We start from the raw sequence: 20,414 nt of genomic DNA on the forward strand, positions 1-20,414 counted from the left end.
TCCCGCCGCGGCCGGCTCTGCCTCCCCTCTCGGCCGTTGGGTGACAAAGCACTTCAGCATGGGGCCGGGCGGCGGCACCCTGCCCAGGGAAAGCTACCCTGCTCCTCCCGCGGCGGCGGCCAGCGCGGCCCCGGCCCTCCCAGCCCCGGTGGTGGCGGCAGCCGATCCCGTGGTCTCACCGTGGGCGCCTGCGCGGCGCTCCTCCTCCTCCCGCCGGCGGCGGCCGCTGTCAGGATGAGGCGGAGGAGGCGGAGGCCCAGGCCGGCAGCTCCCGTCTCTCGCCGGGGCCCCCTGGCGTAGCGGTTCCCGCTCCGACGCCGCGGCTGGAGGCGGAGGAGGCCGCGGCGGTGCCGCCCGCCCGCTGGAGCCATGGCCCAGCCCGGCCCGAGCCCCCCGACGGACGGTAAAGGAGGAGGCGGCCTCGCTTCGCGGAGCCGGGCGACCGCGGCCTGCCCAGCCCCGGGCTCGCCTGCGGAGCCGCGCCGGCTGGGGGCCGGGGGGCAGCGGCCTGGGCGAGGCGGCCTTGCCGGGCCGCGGCGGTGGGTGGTGACGGCGGCGGGGAGGTGGGATCCGCCGGGACAGGGTGCGTGGGGCAGCCGCGGAGGCGGCCCGGGACGGGGGCATGCACGAAGGGGAGCCCCGCGGAGAGGCCTGCGGGGCCAGGAGGGAGCCCTTGCCCGGATGGTGGCGGGGCGGCGGTGGGAGCCGCCGTGTGAGGGGAGGGCGGGCGGTGAGCGCCCAGAGAGGAGCTTGACTGGGAGAGATGGGTCGGGAAGGCCTTGCGTAGGACGAAGGGGGCATCGCAGGTGGTTATTAGTCTGCAAGTGGGTTTGATGTGAAGCAAGGGCGGCTCCCCAGCGCGCACAAGAAGGGAGGATAATGCTTCAGAGGACGCGCTGCTGGCAGGAAAGGGGCTCTTGGCTTGGGTGTGTGGTGGGATGGGGAAGGCCTTCCCGCCCTGGGAAAGGGGAGGAAAAGGGTGGTGATGCTTCTATCCAGGTAGACATTTCTTGGCTGGGCAGGACTTTGTCATTGATTTGGCCACGGCAGGTGATGTAGGGCTGTATTTGTCCTGTGCGTGCAGCAAAAAGGCGCTTCAAGAGGTTGAGGTCAGGATACTTGGCGTGGACAGTTTGTACCTGTGCTGGAAAAGACAAAGAAAATGACCGCCCTTCTCTCAGGATAGTATTTACCTGTGCAGGAGGAAGATAAGCTTTCCCTGAAGGTTTTTGTTTTGGAAATGCTATTTGTTTCTGGTTTGGAAGGAATTACGGACAAGAAAGTATTCCCCCCCTCCTTGGAACAGGTTACAGAACTGTATGCATATCAGAAAAACTGTAGGTAATGCTTTGCTTAGAAGATGGGATTGAAGGGACAGTGTTTAGTGTGAGGGATGTATGGGAAGGGGCAAGAGAGCAAGAAATTTAAGTTGAGGCTCCTCATAATGTAGAAATAGGAGGACTAGAGAGATGTACAGAATCTCAAAGGATAGGTGCTTGCCTAGACGTGGTGCTATGCCAGAGCTCTCTTTTTAAAGAGCAGATGAGTTTCCCTGGGAAAGCACTCTGTTAGAAAATGACAATGATGTATTCTTAATTATGCATATCTAGGGAGTTGTGTGGTCTTTTTTTTTTTTTTTTGTGGAGCTACACGAGAAAGTGCTCATCCTCAGGGATTTCAGGATTTCAATCTTCCTTTTCAAAGTTTTAATCATGAAGGTGCTTAGATTTTGGGTTTTTTTCCTTCATTGCATGCTTGTCCTTCTGGAGCACTAAGGGGAAGGTGAATTTACTTGCTGTCATGCTTGTAAGATCAGTGTTGGTATGGGTTGTGCTTGTGTACTTTCTAGTGAATGACCATTGTTTATTGTTCTTTAGCCTTTTCTTCAGAGAGCTGCAGAACAACTTCAAAAAAATTTTCTTCTCAGCTCTTGCAGGCTATCTGACTGCAGGTGTGCGCTGGAACTGTTCATTGTACAAATGTTTGCTGCCTCTTGACCAGGAAAGGTAGTTGTATGTTAATAGTATATTAGAAGCGACAATTGGATAGATTTTTTTGTTGTTGTTGTAGTTGATTAAGAAGACAAAAAGGTACAAATCTAGTAGTTTGATAGGTTGAGGAAGTCTTTCTTGTAGGAGGTACAGATTGCTGTCTTTCTCATACTTTCTAGCTGCAGGAAGATGAGGATGCTGTAAATAAGGCACATGGCGGGGAGAACTGGCTGCAAGTTGGATGGATTCTGAAAGTGGTTGCTGTGTGCTTGCACTAAAGAATTACCGCTTCTGAAATGGCTCCTTTCCCCCATCCTCCTTTGGCATTAATAGGACCAGTTTGGGGTTTTTTTTATTCACTTTGATTACTATACTGTTGTTCTCATGTGTGTTGGTTTTATTTTTAAGTAACTTGCCAAAAGCGTGCCTTGAAACTTCTCTGTTCTATCTTAATGTGGAGAAAATGTTGAAGAAAGGAATTATTTAATATTTTAGTTGTCTGCACTGAATTTATTGCTTAAAGGACTAGCGTAACCTCTAATTTAAGATTACATTTGACAAAATAGAACTGGATTAGTATGTTCCCCTAAGGAAAAAATAACAGCTTTGTATAATTACTGATATTTATTATAAATACCTTATGCATTCTTTACTTGTGCAAGATACATCAGCTATGCCTTTTTGTTGAAAGCAAGTATAAAAGAGCTACTATTTCTACTGTAGTAGAAATAACATATTGAAACAACATGAGAGGAATATAATATAGAATGTATATTCTATTCTAATACCCATACTGAAATGAAAATGGGCCCAAAAAGAGTGGAAGGAGTAGCACAATGAAATAGGAAAAGAACGGATGTCAGGACCTACCTTGTTTTTGTACTTTGGCTTAGTATAGAAGTTAATAACCCTCTAATTCTTTTGTGTGTGGTAATAGAGTTTCCATATGATAACAATCACAGAAAGGCTAAGTGCAGAGTCCTTTGCTGGTGTAGCTTTGTGCACTCTGCTGTGAACTGTTAGCTAATGACGTCAACCTGTGTTGCCAGTAGGTGTGTGCTTCTTATTGATCCTGGTCAAGGTGCTTTTTTTTTGAGATTTTAATTACTATGTGCATTGTTTAGATTGCATGACTGGAACAGTAATGCCTAATTTTTAAAAAAAATTTTTTTGAAGGTGGTATACTCTCAGCCTCCCTAGGATTAATTCAAATCTGGATGCTTGCCATCTCTGAAAATAAGGTTACCAAACAAAATATTTTGGTTTAGTTTTTCGGTATCAGAATGCTCAAGCTTTAGCATTATTCCCTTTCTCATATCTGGAAAACACTTCAGTGAAGAAACTGCAGTTACATAAACCACTGATTCTTCAAGACTAAAAAATTAATCACAATGATACGCAAATTATTAAACTTGTCTCACTGCACTAGTGGACTTAAACCATTAGCACAGACAGACTGATAAATAGCATGTCCATTGATATTATTCTGTGATAAAGGAAGCTGTTAATGGCACAGTCTGTCAAATATTTTAATACGAATTTGCCAGCAGAACGAGTTCGTACAGTATTGGAGTAACCTGTGCTTAGGCCGGTAAAAATGGTATCTCCTTTTTGTGGTCAGAAATTATGTCAGTTCTCAGTGGAGAGAACTGCTCAACTGTATATAGAATATTAGAGGATGTTGCTATGTTAATTTTAGTACCCCCAGCAGCACCGTGAGCTCCGTTGTTTCCCTGTGGCAGTAATACAGGATCCTGACAAGAGCCAAGACTTGCTGTCGCCATACTCTTCACGTATCCCAGAGACTGAGCATTGCTAGTGAAGAGGTCTAGGATGTCATGTAGAAAATTAAGTAAAAAAACTTAAGTCTTAGACACTTTTACATTTCTAGTTATTTTCCTTGTAGGCATCACTTTTAAATCAAATTGAAGTATCTAAAAATGCTATTACTCATCTCAAAACCTAGGTGTGGTTGTTAGGGGACTGGTTTTGAGCGCTGAAGTTTAGCTCTATGTTGTTGCTGTAACTGTCAAATGTTAAACTCCTTTCTCTTGGAGAGAAACTTCAAAATTGTTGGTACTTTCCAAGAGCCAAAAAATTTCTTCCCTCACTTTCATTTTGCTTCGTTTTAGTTTTATGTTACTTAATAGTTATTAATATTATTGAACAAACAGATTTTTAGTTAAAAACCACAAACATTTGCACATCTTTTTTTTTTTTTTTTTAAGCTGTATGTTTTTCCATGTCAGTTCAATGGACAAATCTGGGATTTGGCTTCAAAAGCAAAACAGACACCTTGAATGTACATGTTTCCACCTTTTGGAATTTCTAAGGAAGTTTTGATCCACTCAGCAGGTCAGTTTGCTCCACATTGGAAATATGCACGTTCAGGGTGTCTGTTTTCCTGTTGAAGCCAAGTCCCAAATCTCTCTCTTAATTTTGAAAAATACCAAGACCCTATTCTTTATAATTAGCTGTTGACTTGCCTGAAGGCACAATGAATATACGTTAACACATAGACTGACTCTCTCTTGCATTTTGAACACTGGAAAATATAAATTCTTTGCCCATTTGTATTGCTTCTTGGCCACTTCCCCATCGTCACAGAGAAGATGGCCTTAGTAAATGTTTTCTTCCCTTCCTGGCCTGATGCCTCGAGATGCTTAGTTGCTTTCCTATAGCACTTTGTGGGTGGAGCGGATTCCCACTGTGCAACTAGTTTGTGTGTGCTCCTTTGAAAGTGATTGAAGAAGGAATTTTGTTTTAAAACTTTTAAGAAGCTAAACCAAACAATGTTTCTCAGCGTGGGAGTGGACCAAATCCCATAGGCTTCCTAACATGTGATGGCTGAATGGCAGACTTCCTGGGTTTTCACTCTAGGCACTTTATTAAAAAATACTTTTAAGGTGTGAAGTTTTCTATATTATATTTAGGTATTTTATTATGTTTAGATTTTTTTTTTTTTTAACAAAAGTGTGTAGGTTAAAAAAAAAAAAAGCATGAGGTTATGGCTTTCCTCTGACTGAAGTCTTCCAAGATAAGAACTGGTAAAATTGATAAGCATCACTTACTATGCAGACCTCTAGGCAGTCTCTGACAGCAAGATTGGAAAAAAAAAAAGATGACTAGCTATAAATGCCACTCTGTATTTAAGAGGAACATCTTTCACTCCAAAGGTCTAGTGCTTCTGAGTAGTTCATAGTTTTTACTTGCAGAATTGTTTTCAGTATCTGATTTAGTGGTGTCTGAGTTAATGGTACTAGCCTCTGCAAGTTTTTCTATAAATAGTATAAGCATTGTGTAATTTTAGTCACGGTATAGTCAGTTAAGCATGATGATGAATTATCTCTGGAAAAATTTAAATCATTTGATATCTTTATATAAATTGGCATAGGAGGAACAAGTGAGTAGCGTACCCTTAGTTAATATTTCTGTGTCTTTCAGAAAGAAGATAATTGATTTTTACCTCTTCACTGAAATATACCTGGTGCTTGAGAAAACTTCTGGGTTGTCCTGTTGTTTTATTAGCAGTGCCTATAGTACCTTAAGAATGCAGAACTGCAGCATGGCTGTTAATATAATGAGGAATTGCTGTGTTTTCTGTCTTTATTTTTTCCATTCATGTCTGCTTCTGTGAGCCACGACTCCTGTTGGCATTCAGCTGACTCATGGTGGTGCTTCTCTCCTTCCTGTCCCCATCTTCTGCTGGTCTTCCCTGGCCTAACTCCTCCAAATACAACAAAGAGGAAAAAGAAAAGCTTTCAAGTTGCCCTTCACATGTTTCCATCTTCCCTGGCAATTTCTGCTTCCATGCAGTTAAGTGGTAGCAACATGGCCTTACTTGACCTTTGGTCACAGATTTTTCCTCTCTGGTTAAACAGGCAGTCATTTGACCTTGTCTTAGGCAACTGCTGCTCTCCAGCTAATCCTCCGGTTTTCTCAGTCCTCTTTCCCAGCCATCACCTCATCTTCTTTAAATACTGCTCTCCCTCTCGCAGGCCTTTTGCAACCTCCAGTCTGTGGGTGTCCTGTGTACCTTGCCCTTGTTCTGGCTGCCCCGGTCTCTGCTTGCCCTGCTTTGCAGTTAGCACACCCTCGCTCTCCGTTTCCTCCATGCCTCCATTCTTCTAGAGAAAATCGCATGACCATATAAACTTCCTCTGTGAAAAACATCTTCTCTTTTCTTTTCCAAACAGCACTGCTCCCTAGCTATGTTGAATCTTAGCTTGTTTGCTGGGTTTTTTAAAATATTTTTTTCTTATTTAAGATCTCTCCAATTTCTTTTACTTAAAAGAACTACTCTACTCTTGATATAGAGCAAGTACTCATCTGCTTTTCAACCCTGCCTTGTACATATTCAGGTTCTGAGTTTTCTTAGAACAGGTTAGAGTATTTTGCAGGCAGTGGATTTCAGTTACCTATTTATCATGAGGTTGGCTGACACCTAATTCTTGAATACCTTAGTAGCTTTATTTGTAAACCAAAGCAGTTATGTGCCTCACAGATTGTGAAAATTAATTTATGCCTCTGGAAAGGCAGAAAAATATGAGAGTTCCATCTTTTGGCTATCAGCAGTTCTGAAAATTGGTATCAGTGAGTAGGGCAGGAAACCCGCACTGCTGCAATTTGCTTGTTTTGTTCTGTGTGCAGTTAAGAGCCCTGTCTTGTCTTGTATGTCTGGCAGCCTAAAGAACTGAAAAATAACTAAGATATTTAAAAAAAAAAAAAAAAAAAAAGCCTGGTTTAGTTACTTAATAAGCAGAAGAGGCTTGCCTTACTGTGGTGAGTCACACAGAGAAGAAATTTGTATTCAGGTGGGAGTTTTTTGTTAATATTTATTTTCTTGTTATATTTTGTGGTTTCTGAAAATGTTTTTTAGTAAAACTGTGGAGCAAAAATGCAGTAACAGGTAGAAGTTATACCTGGCAAAGTGAATCAGAATCAGTAATTGAAAGACAACAAAAGCATTAACTGTGTGGTGCTCCAGAGGGAACGTCGAGAGAAAAGGATTGATTGAGAATCAAACCGAACCAGCTTTGTTGATTATAGTGGTGTTGCCCATGCCTTTAAGAAAGTGACCTGAATAGACCGTATAGGTTTTATTGCATCTTTTGTTAATACATGCCTTTAACTTACAGATAATTGCAACAAGACTTGAAATGCTATTTAAATGGCAACAAAGGAGAGAAATATGCAAAACAGAAGAAGAGCTCTCTTGTACCTTTTTTGTTTAAGTGTTTCTGTGTGTTAACTGCTTACCCACCACACCCCTGCCTTGCTAGGGTAACTTTTTGTATTTGCTTGGGTGGTTACCATTAAAATACTCCCCAATAGAAGTGATCTTTGTGTTATATTTTAATCTATACTACATCAGTGCTATGCAAAATGATTAGACTAGCACCATGGTTGGTTGCTTTAAAAAAAAGATAAAGATACAGTAAATTGTAAACAGTAACTTGGATACAACCACAGAGTTTAAGACAATCCTTACATCTGTATTTTCAGTGTCATTGGCTTAATCTATAGAGGAAGAAATACAGATGAGTGCTAGAAGTTATTGCTCAAGCAATAATTATGTTAACCATCCACTAGAAATTTTCATGTCTGGTACCCTTTAAGAAAAATGTATTTCCTAAGGCCTTCTGAAGTTCATATTAGACTCCCATTGACTTCAGACACAGGAATTAGAACATTCATCTTACATTGACAGTAGTCTGTGCCAAAATCACTGTGATATAATTTAGCTGTGCTGTTACTTCGTTTATTTTGGTGAAATATGAAGCATAATTTGGGCTCTGTTAGTTCAAATCATCTGACAAGCTGGCATCTTTGTCATATGCTACATCTTTTAACCTTATTTGAAACCAATCTTTAAAATAAAATCTTTCTTAATTGTCAGCTTGCAATGTCTGTTTATATCTTCTTCCTTGTGCTGTATCTAGAGATGTGTGCTAAATTAATGGGAAAGCAATTAACCAAACTCCGGATTCAGTGCTTGACTGATGCTTCGAGCTGTGAACATATTAAAGCTGTCTGGTCTTCACAGCTTCTGTTTGAGTTTTAGATGAAACTGGAGATAAAGATGCTGAATCTCTAAATGGTGTAGAAACTCCTGATGTTACAAAGGTTACATTCATTTGAGACACTGAGGCTTACATTTACCTGATGATACATCAGGAAGGGTTGTAATGTCACATTACAGAGGCTAATCTAACTGCAGTTTTGTACTAGCACATTTGCTTTCAAGTAAGAGTAAATGTGAGCCTAACCTTATTCTGGAATACAAGTGTTTTCTGATATATTTTCATACACAAGTCTAGGTTTTGTACCAGTCTAAATACATCTTTACTGGAGATACCCTTTCATTTGAATTTGTTCAGAACCTGTGTGTATACCAACACTGATGGGAAATCTGAGCTTTGGAATTTGCTTTCTCATACAGATTAAATTTATAAGCTTCCCCTGGAGAATCTGAATGGAAATCAGGATTTGAGGAAGGTTATTTATCAGTTACAAATGACAGTCATCAAGTCTTAAAAAGTAAGCTTTGCTGCATGATTACACCAACCTCAGTTGCCACAAGGGAGAGTCCAGGACAGAAGGAAGGCCGGGCTATTTCTTTTGGCAAGCAGCATGCACTTAGGTTTAAACTGATTACCATAGGCTGTGGTTTTATGTTTCAGCTACGCCAGTCTAGAAGGTTGCTGCAGCTGAAAGGAGTGATCCTGCTCTCATCTTCCTGCTCCCACAGTTCCTGCTCCTGTTCCCATCATTTCCTTTGTGCCAGCTCTGCGCGTTGGACTTATCACTGAGCCAGTTCAGCTCAGTCACCCAGTTGAGAACTACTCACTGCTGGGTTAATGAGTTTAATTGATTTAGTGAAAGACCTGATGAGCATTAGAGCTGGCATAAAGGAAGGGGTGGAGACCACACAGTAGTAGTATGAGTGTCCAAGGGTATAGTTCAGACTTTTTTTTTTTTTTTTTTTCCCCACAGCTTAAACCAGTCCACATCCTCACTGTCATGTTTGTGCCAGTTCTGGTATATACTTAGCCAAGTGATGAGCGTGGTCAGGGACGTGATTTGGCTGAAGATTGGTTTGACTCGCTCCCCCTCACCCCCCAACTTTTTGCTGTATCACCTCTCTGTTCCCGTCAGTGAAAGCCTCAAAGGCTCTTCTAGCATGGTGAGGATAAAAGGCGTGTGTGCCAGGGTGAGGTGGGAGTGCTGAGTTACCCTTTCAGATGACCACCAGTACTTGGTCATTTAAAATCAACACCAGTTGATTTAAAATTATTGTAATTGCAGGCTTAATAACGTCTTCATGTTCTATATTGTTTATATTCCAGGCATATTTTTTTTAAAAATTAAAATTTCATGCTGGAGGAGGATTTTTTTTCTTTTTAACTGTTCAGGAGCTCATTTGGTTGACAAGTGGTAAGAAAAAATATTAATATGTAGAATGATGGCAGTGTTTTCTGTCAAGAAATAGATTAGAGGCTTGGAGGAGTAGTAGTCTGTTGTTCTCAGGGAAACTATTAAAGTGCTGTAGAAACCTCACTCCAAATGATATGAACTGTATCCTGTTCCTTATCAAATAAAGATGCTAATCTTTTGTCATACTGTATTTATCACCACAGTGTCTCCATAAATACATCTGGCAACCATATTTTCCAGGCCATTTATTAAGATTTATGTCCTTTAAGTGGTTACTCTAAGGCACCATGTTTTCATGCCTGCAACCTGCTTTTGTGATAACTAACACTTTTAAATTACTATTTCTTTAAAGTAAGTCTTCACTTGTTCCCTTTCTCAGTTTCTCAGTTTTATCTCTGCCTACCAATTTGGGTGGCCAAATTGTGTAGGAAGGGAGATAGGGAACCACAGAGGGAAAGAAATCTGGTGTTAAGTCCCTTTTGCAGTGCTTGTTCACACTCATGACTCTTGGGTTATGTATGAATTATTGCTATTTCTGAAGCTTTTCTGGTACCTGTAAAAGTACAGTAGTGCTATCTAGTAGCTGCACATGTGGAAGTCAGTTTGCATGTTATTATTGATTATGTCAGCTTTTGAAAATGTCCACAAAGATGCTGATTTGCTTTCAATGGCAGTCTCCTCATACCTGTAGCAATGGTAAACTAGAGAAGCCATTGCCTATATAAATTTCACAAACAGTGACTTCTTTATGGTTTTCTCTGCATCATTTTCTTGATGTAGCTGTGTGCTTATCTCTCCAATTGACTATTTTGCTTTTGTTACTTTCCTTTGAATTTTTAAGTGTGTTAGGTCATCATTAATTTGTTCTTTCAGTTCAGAAAGAAAGCAGAAGTATTTGGGGTGGTCTGTAGCCTGGATGCTACAAAAAGCTCAAAAGCTATGCCTCAACTGTTGTCCCCACAACAAAGGGCGAGATAGCATGAGATCTCAGACTAGTGGTATCTGGGGGAATTTTTAAATTAATGGAATGATTTTGGTTTTTATATTAAATTACTTTGTCAAAGAGAACAATGTAGTAGGGTTGGATTAGTATGTTCTTTTTTTTTTTTATGGAGAACTGAGTCATACCTAATTCACTTTTTTCCCAAAAGAGGACAGCCTTTAATAAATCTGTAGCTGAACTGATAAACATATTATAAGGAGTCAAAGGGATATTTTTTTTCCCTTCCACTGAAAATGAGTCAGCAATTAAATTATCTTGAAAGAAAATCAGTACTGAGTTTGTTGTCTGGGTTTAGCAAATGTTTACGTTTTAAAGAAACATTTATACTGGTGGTGGTCAGAGTGATTAAATTATGTAAGTGGTCTCCTGTATAGTGAAGTGCATGTGAGATTCTCTCCCTAAATGTCTGTCAATCTGAAATATTATTTGATCAGAACAGCAGATTTCTGGTGGTTTACTAAAACAGACAATATCCTCAATTGATATTTTGTTTTTCTTGCAAGGCAAGATACAGTGAAAAACTCACTGTCAAGTGTCATTGCTATGTGCAATATTTTAATCCTGTTCTGGATTTTGTGGTTATATCATACAAATGATGAGATGTGGTAGTGTGGGCAAGCCTGGCAGAAGCATTCCTGTATAAATACAAAGACTCATTCATATTTTCAGTGTTGCTTTGGTCAGGAAGAATTAAGTGACTTGACATTTTTTGGGGACTTGCATTAAAATACTGTGGAAGAGGAGCAGGTGGCTCTGCTGGAGGTCTCGTTACAGGCTGAAGGGGCCTCCTCTGCATGTCTCCGCTTAAAATACCTTATGTTGAATGTTTAGCTTACCTGTTAGTGAGGTGGGACAAACTGATGAAATAAAAGGAGTGGTGAAAGTGTGTGTGAATGCTGACAGATGCATTGTTTAAGCTTAGATGAATTAAATGCTCGAAAAGCTTTGCCAAGGGGATCAAGTCAGGCTGTGACTGCAGGGTATGTAGATCTACCTAGGCTTGCTTTGAGCTGATAGTGACGTAATCATAGCAGCAATGACACTCGGCACAAGCTGTGAACCCTTTTAGAGAAATCTAACCAATAGTTGGATACTTAACCTTCACTGAGTTTCATACTGCCATCACCATGCTCTTGTTTGCTCAAGCAGTGACTAGTTTGAGTAAACGTACACAGCCTGTAGAGTAAATAAACCCAAGAAGTCATTGAGCTTTTTTCCTGCGGTCTTTTTTTAAAATTGATCCTCTTGTAAAGAGCGGTTATAAAAATGAAAAATTGTTAAAGCAAGGGGAATAAGATACGAGCACTGAGAGAGCAGGGAAAATGCCGATGATTGTGATGAGATTGGTAACTCGGTTCTCTCCATTTTGTGTCGCTATAGATGAATTCAAAGTGTCTGTGTTCACCAGACTGTAGCTTGCCGTTGACTTTTGAGATACTCTGATACGCATTCAAGCTTACAAACCCTGTGTTTCTGAGAAGATTCACTGGCGGTAGCAGCAGGATGGAGCCAAAATGCTTTCTATAGGATACCATCTTTTATGATGTCCGGTTGACTTTTCCAACACTGTGATTTATCCACTGCTGCTCTATTTAAGTTATCACTAAATTGATGAGCCAGAGAGCGTGGTTGATTCTCTTGAAAAAAATGCTAACAGATAGTGTTTTCCTGAAATTTTGAGGGTTGTTCTCCCCACCTACCAAAACATCAATGGCAGAAATGGAGTGAAAACTAAAGATGGCAAACTCCCTCATGCATCGAGTTGAAACTTTTGTGGAGAAAATTAAGGATGTGCACAAAACTGAGAGGTCTGATGGTAATGCTAATTAAATGGTGAAGGAAAGAACCAGCTAGTATGATAAGGGATGTAGGAAAAGCCAGGCTATATAACGGAGGTAGGGGACTGTCCTTAGGAAGAAAAGGTGCTTTTAGCAAATGAAAGATAAATTGCTGGAAAAAAATTCAAGCCCACTTCTGTCAATGTGGACATACATATGTGATTAACTACATTCCTGTGATACTTGATGTTGTTCCATTGCAGTCCAATTTAAATAATGTTTAACTAAGCATAAATTTAAAACTAGACTTAAGTTACCTGGGGCCAGAATGACTAAATGTGTAGAAGAGGTGGAGGGAGCATTACTCATCACATGAAGTGGGCTTATTAGAATCATAGAATCAAAACTGGGAGGAAGTCAGGTGTGATTCCCCTTTACAGAGTGTGAACGGAGTGTCAGGGGATGGAGACTTGGACCCCAGAACAGCAACTGCCTGGCTTTGTGTCCAAGAAAGAAGATGACGGAGGCAATAATAAAGCAAGGAAGTAGTTAACATGTTGTGAGTGCCATGAAAAGGGAGAAAAAGTGGGATGTGGAAGTGGAAAAAATGGGGAAGGAGAAATAGTATGTTGGCTTTTTTCCTTGTAATTCTGCATGAAGATGTGTGAACATACTTTGAGGAAGATTTCAGTAAAAATGGTTGTGCATGAAAGATACAGGACAATATGTTGTCTTACTAACAAGTGCTAAGTGACATTTTTGGCAGTCAGTGTTTGACCTGAACCTGGAAATGCTCTCATGTTCATTTGCCTGCTGTACACTTCTGCATTAATTTAAACCAGCAGCACCAGATGTAGCTTTGGTGCTAATCCTGAACAACGCTTCAGTCATTCAACTTCAATGAAAAAGTAATATTACTTTCAAACTTTAATAGTATATTGCAAGCTTCCACTTGAGTTTAATATTTATAATGTGGTTAGATGTCTGTAACATGCAGTGTTCAGTTGAATATTTTTGATCCTGCAATTATTGATTTACTGCAATAAATAAAAAGATACTGGATCAGATATGATGCAGCAAGACTCAGTTCTGCATCGTAAGTGATATCTGCATTTGTCAGCAACACCAAGTTTTTATGTATAAAGCATTAAATTTGTACTGGATTGTTTACTTGGGAATGTTTAGTCAATAGAGAACATACTGTGGATGTCACATAACCTTCAACTGTACAATAAACTAGAATTTGTTGGATGAATGCAACAACATCTCTAAAAGTCACGCTGCTCAAAATGAGGAACTGCCTAAAAATTACTTCTACAGAACTACTTACTGGTGGTAATATTGGCAAGCAACGGCATGTCTTCCATTGCACAGATGCAGGTTAGAATCTCTCTTTTTTTTTTTCTTCTCTTTTTTTAAATTTTTTCCTTTCCTTTCTGTAGCTTAATTATCATCATTGCATGCAGTCAAGTGTTCTGGAAGGGAGAGGTGTGACAATCCAGGGGGATTTGTTGCCATTCTGAAAGTGAAGGTGGCCAGTGAGAAGTCTGGTCTAATTCTCTGTCCTCAAATAAAACTAGAAAAGTGTATGCAGACCAGTAAGTTTTAGCCATTTGTCCAGGAAAATAAAATGCTTGATGCTTCCAAATGCAAGTTTGGGAAAAGCAAATAATTCTTTTCTTCTTTTTTTTTTCGTGTTTCGTCTGCCGCTGCTGAATATCTGTATGTAAGGGCAAATTTTGTTCCTTGAAAATAAAGCAACCTCCATTTCATAAGTCAGGAATTACTGCTGTTCAACGTGCCTGTTAAAAGAACCATTATTCATTCCTTTACTTCTGAATGCCTCTTACAGAACAACCGTATTGGAGTGTATTTTAAGTAGTGGGGGTTTTTTGGGTGTTTTTTTAGGTGAGGGTTTTGCTTTTCTTTTTTTTTAAGTCAAGTCCTGTTTGAAGAAAATAAAAACTTTTTGCAATCTAAATACATGTCCTGGTGGCAGACTCTTAGATTAAAAATTTATATAGTAGCATCACTTTGTCTACAATATGATGTCATGATAGATAAAAATTAGTACTCTTAGGAAATCAGCATGAAGAAAAATAAGCAGCTGTATCTTCTTTTATTTTTCCATACTTCTGCCTAGAGCAATCATGACAGGAAAAGAAAGAGGTGGAAAATGACAGAAGTATGACAGAAGTTAATTTTTTTATTACTATTATTTATTTATTTTTGTCTTCAAAAAATTCATTGTATGTATAGGGCTTTTTTCTGATCTGTTTTTCAGATTTTAGCTATGTGGGACTGAACTCTTCATGTCATGTTAGTTTAAATATCAAGTAGAAAGCTTTGTGGCATTAATTTTATAAATAGACCTGGTACTCAAAAATAGTCTTATTGATAATCAGCTTTGTCTGTCTTAGTTCTGGAATGGTTACTACATGTTTGTGTAACTGGAAACTTTGTCATATTTAAATTTAATCCTTTTGGGAGCTGATCAGTGAAACTCAGTGAAATTTAAGTCACTAGGCAATAAGAAATGTGTGTTTACCCCTGTGTTTTCCTTGAATTGAAATTTTGCTAAGTAGTGGGTTAAGACAAAGTTGTATCTTTTTCACTAGAGTTTCTCTTTTGTACTCCTATAGTTTCATGGTCTCCTGTAAACTGATGACTCCGCTCTGAAATTCATTTTGCTGCCCTGCTTTTGAGTTTTACCTGGTTAAACCACATAATAGCCTACACTGTACTTCACTGTAATGTTGATGTTAAACAGGGAGATGGTGATCCCTGCGTCTGACCTGAAGTGTCTCTGCAAAATCCGTGTTGTTTGTTAGAAACAAAGCTAGTAATTCAATTGGCATGTCTAACTGTGTCATTGGGAGTCTGTTTGCCCCCATAGTCTGGGGGAAAAAAAAGCACTATTTCCAGCTAATAATTGTTGGCCAAAGGGACTTCTTGTTTGCTTGTTTGTTTTTCAGTTTGGCATGTCAATTTTAATTTAAATTCTTCTCAGTGCTATTTCAGGAGTTAAGAAATTGAGTCTTTAGGGGGTTTGTTTGTTTCTTTATGAGTTAGGGTCCTAATTAAGGAATTAGATCTTCCACACTACTGCTCTTGTGAAATACAGCATATCCCATGTCTGTTCTGATGTGTGTAGCACAAGATTCTGTTTCAGTTGGGCATAGCTCCATGAGAGCTGACCATCTTATCGGGCTTTGACTATATACTTCACTGGTATCGTTAAACACTGATAGCTGCGTTTCTGTGTGTGGAAATGGGAGCACAGGGACTCGGGGAATTTAATGAATACTGTCGTTGCAAAGCATGTTTTGGTTTGGGATTTTTTTTTTTTTAAGTTGATAGCCCGTGATGGCAAATAAAATTTTCTTTTTCAGCTCTGTTACAGACCTGGGGTGAGTTGGACCTAAATTCAGAGCAAGAAGTCAGCTATAAGTGAGAAAGGCCTGATTGAAAAAAATCTGTGAATGAGTCCATTTCCTGCCATTGACATCCATGCCTTTCCAGGCAGACTTTCGTCTGTGTCATGCGGCCCGCGGGTACCTGCATCTGGCAATTTGGATTTGGGTTTACACTTTATTTTTGGAAAGTGGAGTGTCTATATGGCCATTGTACAAATTGTATGATTATACCCCTGGAGAAGAAAGTAATTTTGGTGAAAATGTAATCATTCATACTTAATAGAAAGAAGGTAATTGTCATGCTGTCTTGGAAAATAAACCTTCTCTTGCTTTTAACCCCCTGTTTCAGGGGGGGTTTGATGTATTTACACAGCTTATTGTCTTCAAGTCAGTGTGCCTTGTATCACTGGTGGCTAGTGGTAGTGCGGACAAACTCCTCTCTCTCCAGCATGATGTACATGGAAGTCTGTCCTGAGCCGCATGCATAGTACAGGTGGTAAAAGCACTTTAAACTTCAGTATCTGAATAAAAAGAATTATGTTAATACACAGTTGCAGTGATGCATGACCTGGAGTTGAGATCTTAAACTGTTTGTTCTTCTGAGTGCCTACAGCTGGTTCTGACATCAGCCACAGCTCTGTTGTGGTGGGGTTGATTATTTATTTATTTACTTACTTTTTTTATACATAACTGCCAGACTGTAGGGAAGGGGAATACTGTAAATGTAAATATTTCAAGTCTAAAATGCATTCCCTGCTTGGTGACTCTGCCATCCCTCTTTCCATTTGGGCAGAAGGGTTTAAAAAGTATGGATTTGTCATTCCTCTAGCTTAAAGCTCTTGAAGTTTCTGTTCTTGTGGTGTCCTCTCTTCCTTCCATCCTCAGCAGAAGCGATTCTCACCTTCAGAAGAAATACAACTTGGTGGCTTTGTACAACAGCTTTCTCATGGGAGCAGTAGCACAGCTGCTGCTGTCTCTCTGCGAAAGAAAGATGGAAAGGGATACAAGTAAACAAGGAGAGCTTGAGTCTTCTTTTGGGAGCAGAGGGAGGTTTACTGGTGTCTGCAGTTGATTTGCTAAATTTCAGAATTAGTAGTTGTAGAATTAAACAATTTTTTGTACGATCTTCAAGGCAGCATTTGTAAGGTGAGTGATGTCCAGATTCCTCTTTGTTTTGTTTTGAATGTGTGCGTGCAGCTTCAGGCCGCCCAGATGGCAACTGTGAAGCCTGAGCTGTGTGGCTGCACCTGTAGGGTTTAGCAGCCTGCCCCTAACCAGGGCATACAGCTCACTTAAGCTTTAGTGCCTCTAATAGTTTCCTTTCAACAGCTGAAACTGTGAGATCAAAACCACCTCCTTAGAGCCAAGCATGGCTTTTCATCCCTCCGGAGTGTGAAGCAGGCGTGCAGCCGGGTGTGCAGGGGCTCTGGCTGGGGCCAGCAGAGCTGCTTCCCCCCCGGGCTGCGGGAAGCAGCTTTGCTGGCAGCATCGCTCTCAGAAATTAGCGGGGAGTGAAAAGGTAGGCAAACCCTTTCCCTTTGGAAGACTTCAGCAAGAGATCAAAAGCAACTCTTTAGCCTTGGGAAGCATTTTTGCTACCTGGACCTGGCTCCATCTGTGTTATTTCTTTCCTAGTTTTGATCCAGCTGCTTTCCTAACTCACTTGAAGCTTTCCTCTCAGTGTGTCGTCTTTGCTATAGGTTTCTTTCATTTGCTGGAGATTACCCTTATGCAGTTGGCTTTGCACAATCCAGGTAGGGGTTGCTGGCCAGAAAAAACTCATGTATTAATATTTAAAATTATAAAAGAACAACATGAGGATTTTGAGAAAAAAGCAACATTAATTTTATTTTTTTAGTTCTGTATCTACAGATACCTTTTTTCTGATACAGAATTGAACAGATTGTATTGTATTTTGTAATATCATAAGCTCTCGTAACCAGCAATCGGTAAAACATACCTGTGCTTTTAAGAGGTCATTTTGTTTGTGTGTGCTTTCACTCTAAGTCATCTGATACTAAAACCAAATATAACTCACTCCATCTCAATGGCATTGACCATCCAGTGTTCTACCACTAAGTTCTAGAACTGACTCCGCCTGTTGGCAAGTCTAAATGTTTGATGCTGCTGAAGTCGTATAGCCTTTGTACTACGTTTTCACTACTTGCTTTTGAGGGGAAGCGTGTTGGGTGTGATATGTAAATACTTCTGATGGATCAATATTGAATATATCTAGTCTGTGCTGTATAGAGGCTATAACTGAAAAGGAGTTACTGGGCTTTGCACGACAGAGTTGGAACGTGTCCGTAAAATGCTTTTGCAGAACAGACAGAAAATTGTATAGAGGAACATTATTTGCCTGGTGTATTGCAGCATGGAGATGGTTTTGTTCCAGCTCATCTGTCTTTTGTTTCTGTTTTGTATTTGAATTCGGAGATGTGCAATATGAGACTTTCTGGCACCTAAACCAGACCTATACTTCTTGAGGTGCAAAGAAGTTAATATTGCACATGAAGATCAATATTACAGGGTCAGTGGTTGTGTGGGATCTCTATAGCATCATACAATAGTATTGTATGTTTTTTTCCGATAATAACCACATCGTAACAATCTTTAGGAGCTTTGTGGGCTTCCTACTGTTCCCTCTTTTGTTGTACCACCAGATCAACTGCTAATGTGCAAAATACTAGAAAATAGTGTGATGAATGTGCGCCCTTGAGGATTTTTACCTGCTGGAAATGAGAAGAGTTTGATCTTATGATCAGTCATTTCTGCACAGATTGTGGTCATCTTCTGGCAGACTTCTCCAAGTATAGTCTGGTTCACCTTGTTTTGGTGAACGTGCAGAACTGAAGACAGGAAAGATAATGGCGCCTAATTTTTAGCTTTCGAGTGTTTCTGTGCTTTGTTCTTCCATAGTTGTTAGTTGAGCAGCTGTCCCTTGTGTTTTCTTTGACCTCAGCCTTTGAGAACTTGGTGCTTTGTTGCTTAGCCTTCACACACTGTTCCTGTGCCTCATGGCTAAATTCCCAGTGTTTTGGAAAGAAACACCAGTAGAAATATTCTGGTGCTGGTTTTTTCCCGCTTCTTCCCTCATTGTATATAGAAAATTGGTGTTTTCTTTGAGAGATTGAAGGTTGTTTTCTACAGAATTTCCTTCCGCATAACACCTCTAGTGCTGTGAAGATGTCTAATTGCAAGTTGGTGCTACGGCCTAAGAAAACTTATCTTCCTTCTTCGCTTAAAGGACTCTGATTAGTTGTTGTGATGTATCATGGGGCAACAGCTGAGCTAATGAGTAAAGATATTGTAAAAAGAGTAAGTCTCAAACCTCAAACTTGCAGAATGGAATGGCTTAACTGTTAGTGACGTACATTATCTTCTGTTTTATTTTTAGTTGCTCTTCTACAACGCGTAGCAGAATTGGAAAAGGTCAATGCAGAATTTCTGCGCACAAAGCAGCAACTTGAGCAAGAATTTAATCAAAAGAGAGCAAAATTTAAGGAGTTATACTTGGCTAAGGAAGGTAAGTTATCAATTCTCTGAATTACTGTGAAGTTTATTAAACTTCATCTTCAATTAATCCCTCTATGAAGAATAACCTTTGTAATGCCAACTACTACTCCCCATTTGCCTGTGCACACTATATGTTTGTTTGGGGTTTTGTTTGGTTTTGGGGTTTTTTTTTTTTGTGGTAAGGATAATTAGAATTTAAGGGGGTTTTCTACTGGGGTAGTCGGCTGCATATCCAGCATGGTTAGTGGGATAAGGCATTGTTGTTGTGTCTGATTTGCCAAAAATGGAAAAGTGACAGTAGCCTTTTAAACATATAATAAGAATATAAGAGACAAGCAGAGAGTGGAATTCAGTAGAAGGCTGTTTAGCTTCCTAGAATGAATTTTTAGAATTAAGTTGAAAGTTTGCCTGCATGGATAGGAGTCAGCAGAGCAACTTGATGTACACGCAGAAGCAGCACCACCACTGAGTTTTAATACTAACTTTCTGAAGTCATGGTGTGTTTGTTCTCTGAACAGCAGCTGATCCGGTAAGCGGAAAGACACAGTCTAGATGGTGTGCTGTTTGTACTTTGTGGCTAGCTTTTTTATGTAATACTAATTTGTCTTAGATTGCCATCTGAGGTAGAATGTAAGCAGACAAACATTATAAAAGTTTTAATACCAGCAAGGACATCTATTTCAATAACACTTTTTATAGGAAAATTTGAACCATATGAGCTCAAATATCTGATGAAGAATTGGCGAGCAGAGATAGCTGTTGTTCTGAGAGCCAAATTGATTTATTTCTAATCTTGATGATTTTCCTGTCCTTAACATATGAAAGCAGAGCCAAAAAATAATGTATTAAGACTGCAGCGGCTTGTATAAGCTTATGAGAGCAGAAATACAACAGGCATAATGAAGATCAGATCATACAGAAGGGCCTATTTCTTTGTGTTTCTAGCAGCCAGATGAAAGGAAATTTACGATACAGGACACTACTGATGAGATCAGCAATAATTCTCCCTTTTCAGAACAGTCAAAAAATAGAAGAAAAAATAGTTGTGACGAGGGGGGGAAAAAAAAATTCCAACTTTCACCTGTACTGAAGTAAAAGGATACCAGAGGAGAATATACAAGCAATTACTTTTCTTTTTTTTTTCCTTTTTTTTTTTTCCCCAAGCTTTTTTCCCCCCTCCCCATTCTCCAAAACCCTTTTCTAAATATACAGTGGGCCTGTCACAACCCATCCTTAATACTGTCATTTGAGAACTAAGTAATATAAACATTAC

General features: G+C 40.0%; 1 protein-coding gene across 5 annotated transcripts in view; it reads left to right on the plus strand.

The window, feature by feature from the left end:
• The first annotated feature begins 265 nt into the window (after positions 1 to 265).
• Positions 266 to 20,414, plus strand: part of RABEP1 (rabaptin, RAB GTPase binding effector protein 1) — a 52,904-nt gene continuing 32,755 nt past the window's right edge. For 3 of the 5 annotated variants that reach the window (XR_012838363.1, XM_075771394.1, XM_075771395.1), the window contains exons 1-2: positions 266 to 403; positions 19,023 to 19,151. Coding sequence is in view for 2 of the 5 variants with exons in the window: in XM_075771394.1 (XP_075627509.1) it covers positions 370 to 403; positions 19,023 to 19,151 (163 nt within the window). In the remaining 3 variants the exon portion in view is untranslated. Of the gene's footprint in view, positions 404 to 472; positions 540 to 15,585; positions 15,916 to 19,022; positions 19,152 to 20,414 lie in introns of those variants that run through there. The other 2 variants (XM_075771397.1, XM_075771396.1) reach the window with 2 other exon arrangements.

This window comes from Balearica regulorum, chromosome 19 (assembly GCF_011004875.1).
Source record: "Balearica regulorum gibbericeps isolate bBalReg1 chromosome 19, bBalReg1.pri, whole genome shotgun sequence".
NCBI lineage: Eukaryota > Metazoa > Chordata > Aves > Gruiformes > Gruidae > Balearica > Balearica regulorum.